Source organism: Gekko japonicus, unplaced genomic scaffold (genome assembly GCF_001447785.1).
Source record: "Gekko japonicus isolate JY-2015 unplaced genomic scaffold, Gekko_japonicus_V1.1 scaffold5, whole genome shotgun sequence".
NCBI lineage: Eukaryota > Metazoa > Chordata > Lepidosauria > Squamata > Gekkonidae > Gekko > Gekko japonicus.
The window spans coordinates 2,100,660-2,104,784 of NW_015168652.1; the positions used below are offsets into that span (position 1 = coordinate 2,100,660).

The 4,125-nt window shown below is 46.4% G+C and overlaps 1 protein-coding gene across 1 annotated transcript in view; it reads left to right on the top strand.

The window, feature by feature from the left end:
* The first annotated feature begins 243 nt into the window (after positions 1–243).
* NAPEPLD (N-acyl phosphatidylethanolamine phospholipase D) overlaps positions 244–4,125 on the top strand; it is a 55,020-nt gene continuing 51,138 nt past the window's right edge. The window contains exon 1 of the mRNA XM_015415064.1: positions 244–487. Coding sequence (XP_015270550.1) covers positions 297–487 — 191 coding nt within the window. The 5' untranslated portion in view covers positions 244–296. The remainder of the gene's footprint in view (positions 488–4,125) is intronic.

Sequence of the window (4,125 nt, forward strand, 5' to 3'; positions counted from 1 at the left end):
TATAAAGTTCCATATCAAGCTTTCGTTTCAAGTGGTGGTGGAGGCGGGCTGTCATTCCGTGAACATCAAACTCCCCGGGCTTGACCAAAATGGCCGTTTTAGGCCGCCACTCGCCTGCCGTTTCGGCGCGGGGGCTGCTGTGAGGGAACCGGGAAGCAAGGTGGCTGTTTTTTCTCGTCAAGGCAGGGGGCGGTAGTGAGCTCCTCGTGCCGTGAATAGGGCTGGGGCGCGGGAGGAAGAGACTCAGGAGCCAGGGTATCATCGCTCCGGAGGAGGTAGCGTGTGTGTCGCGTCCCATGGTGAGGCGCAGGGCGCTGTGGAGCTGCTGTTTGGGGCTCTTGTCGAAACCTTCAGTAGCCTGCGGGTGGCCGGTAAAGCAGCAGCGTGGCCGTAGTTGGAGAGCCAAGCAGCAGCAGGCGGAACCACCACCCGGGAGGACTCGCAGCCCGGTTATGGACGACGAGGAAGACGAAACCCCGCAGGAGAGGTGAGAGGCCGCTGCTTTGCAGGACATTTCCAGGGGGTGCTACAAAAGGCAAAGCACTCTAAAGCCGGACCCATGGCGGGAGTCCGCTGCATCGGAAACAAATGGGGATTGTAATGCGGGAGCGCCTAAAAAGACCTGCGAGGGTTTACCCCGTTCAGCTTTGATGGGCTTCGTCAGAAGCAGCGGCGAGGGTCTTCCTTAAACAGACATTTACACATTCTAGAATTATATTCATACATGCCAACAATAGTACACCGAGAACCGCCTGCCTCCGTGGCATCTGTCTCTAAGCGGGCTCTCTGGTCCATGGACATGGATGCAGGATTAAACCGGTGAAAACCTTCCAGGTGCCACAGCCCTCCCTGTCTCTTTTAGCTGAGATTGCCGATGGTGACGGCAGGTTGCTTGACTAGGGAAAAGGGTAGCCGATAAGGCAGCCAGTTTTACTTGCAGGTGCGTTGGTCTGCGTGCCAGTATGCGTTTACTTTCAGGCGCGCGCACCAGTCGTCCCCCCCCGCCCCCCCGTTCCTTCTCTTGAGTTATCCCCTCCCCCGATTGCACCGTAACTCTCTGGGATGGCAGTCCTATTTCCGCCTCTTCATCCGCAGGGTTCAAAGGGCATCGTCACAAAGTGCGCTAACGGATGTTGACCCAAGGCGGGCCCCCCCCCCAGCGTGCCTCAGTGGCATTCACTCCCCATGAAGTTGTGCTATCGCGTGAAAGCCGCTGATCTGCGCGCGGAGCTTAGTCTTGAGGGAAAGCATACACGGAATGAGGCTGCAGTTTTAAACTGGAGCCTGCCTTGAGGTATTCGTGTCCTGCGTGAATGTTGCAGGATATAGAGAGATTGGAATGTGTTTTTGCTAGTGTAGAGTCTATTCACTTTAAAGATCAATGTAGACTTTATGTGAGCATGCCTGTCAGTTTTACAGTTGAAATGCGATTACAAAAACTGATTTTACACTTAAGTGAAAGTGACCTTAACATGGGAATTGCAGATGTTAGAAAGGCAAGACTCTGGTTTATGTATTGCTTGCAGAAAATAGCTCAGGTTGATTAAATAGCCTTACTGCTTCCTGCCTCAACTGGCTAGTGGATGGAGCCCCTGCCCATAATTTACATCCGTCACCCTAGTTGCCACCTCCCACTTCCCAGCCATCTGTTCTGTTTCATATATTTGCTGAAGTTCTAAGGCAAGGCAATAGGCTGACAGAGGGCTTTCTGTATCCTGAATTGTGTCTGAACTTGGGGAGAAGAAGGTGCATCCTTGCACCTCAGTGTCTTAGAAGATCAGACGATAATGCAGATGGCATTTAGGCTTTTCCTCAACTGTTGTGTTTGAAAACAAATGTAGGTGTGTGCTTGGGGTTTTTGTGAAAACCAGAAAACCAAACTGTTTGTACTGCAAATCAGTAGAGGGCTTGAGAACCAGGAGAGATTGGCTGGAACCCATCTCTGTGCCACAAAAGAGCTTAATCCTAGAATCATTTCTGGTTTACTACAGTTTAGTAGTAATACATTCCTGTTTGAAATATCACTGCATGTTTTAGAGGGTTTTTTTTTAAATGAAAAAGTCATTTGTAGCACTCATCTCAGATTCTCTTCTTTAAAAAAAAGTATGAAGCTGTTAAAACATAAGCCTCCACTGCACCCAATCATTGCTCCCTGTCCTGCCTCTACAGGGGAGAGGTGTCATTTTTAACTGATGAATGAGACTCGATTGAAGAATGGAAGCCTGGCGCACATCAATTCAGTTGCTATAGTTTTAACCCTCTCCTTTGTTGACATGGAAATGTGCTGCAGCAGTCTTCCAGAAGCTTGTTACATAACCCCCTCCTCCCAAATGTGTATGCCTTACTGTACTGATGACTTATTTAAAATTTGCACATAAAGGCAAAAATCCTGTATATGTGTATTTATGGTCACCGTGGATCTTCTATGGAAACCAAACCTAAAATTTAAGATGAAATGTGTAAAGTAAGCTCTGTTCAATAGCATAGCGTTTGTTAGAGTTGGCAACTGGCCCTCATTTTTTATTTGTCCAATGTGTCATACAACAAACAGCTTGCTAGCCAACTCACTTTAAATGAAGATGGATAGCCATGTTAGTCTGTCTGTAGCAGTAGGAAAGAGTCCAGTAGCACCTTAACATTTGTGAAAGGGTATGAGCTTTCATGACTCACTTTACTTGGAATTGGATGTTTAGTGCAAAAAGAAAGAGCGTTCTGTCAATCTGATTTGCTTTGTTAATGATAAAATGCAAAGGAAAGTTTTGAATCTGAATATTAAAAACATTAATTAGCTTCTTTGTTCAAGGTACCACAGTTGTACATTCAGGGTGGCATATATTTTAATCTAGAAGGGTATATGCTACCTCCCACTTAGCTAACTGTCTCCATTTTTCATTGGGGCATATTTCTCAAACTTAATGAAAGCACATCCTCTTTTCAAACTTAATATATCTTCCCCAGGGTCCTCAGTGAATTTCTCTGCCTGCCTCCTTTATGCTCTCTGCATCTTATTCATCTTTGTAGCTCCTATTCACTCTTACACACTCTCCTGCCCCTTTCTGTTACTAAAGGCAAAGGTTTTCCTTGCTTGAAAGCTAGTCGAATCTGACTCTAAGGGTGGTGCTCATCTCCATTTCCAAGTCGAAGAGTCAGCACCGTCCGAAGACGTTTCCGTGGTCATGTGGCCGGCATGACTAAATGCTGAGGCGCATTATCTTCCCACCAAAGTGGTACTTCTTTATCTACTTGCAATTTCTTGCTTGCGAACTGCTAGTTTGGCAGGAACTGGGTCCAGAGACGGGAGCTCACTCTGTCATGCGGCACTCGGGTCTTGAACTGCTGAACTACATACCTTCCGGTCTGCAGTTCAGCATCTTAACCTCTGACTCCTAAATATTCTGTGTGCCCCATAACTCCTAAATATTCTGTGTGCCACTTCATATCCAGAATGAATTAATGGGGCATTTATCTGATGGGCTTGTGACTACATTTCCACACCCCAAACTTGAACCTTAAGCCTTCACTGTTTGTTTGTTACTAGTAAGGCACAAAGTCTACACACTCTCCCTGCACACAGGTGACCCATGTTTCGGATTTTTATTACATCATTCATATCCGACCTTTCTCCACAGTGGGCACCCACAGCTGCTTACATCATTCTCCTTTCCCCTGTTCTATCCTCTCAACAACCCTTTAGTGTGTGTCTGGGATTTGACCTCAGTGTCTTTGATCCTGGTTCAGCACTAACCACTACACCATGCTGGCTCTTTTATAGCCAAAGGACTCTAGTTGTCCTCTAGAATGTTGATGTACAAACTGCAAAATTTAGGCAAGGGAGGAGTGAAATTCTGTCACAATCTTCCTGGAAGAATCAAGGGAACGCCTACTTCTCCAGTTTTAAAATTAAGGTGTATGCAATTTCATGATTAATTTTAATATGATGCATTGTGAATATCAAACAGAAGTAGTTCATTATTGTTGTTGTTGTTGTTGTTATCTGCCCTGTTGTCTTCAACTTTCCCTCCTTCCCTTCCCAAGTAGCCTATACCCAAGAAAACTGGCCCAGGTGGGGAACCTGCAAGGACTTGTAGTGGACACCTCATTTTCCTCTGTATTCCCTTCCCCATA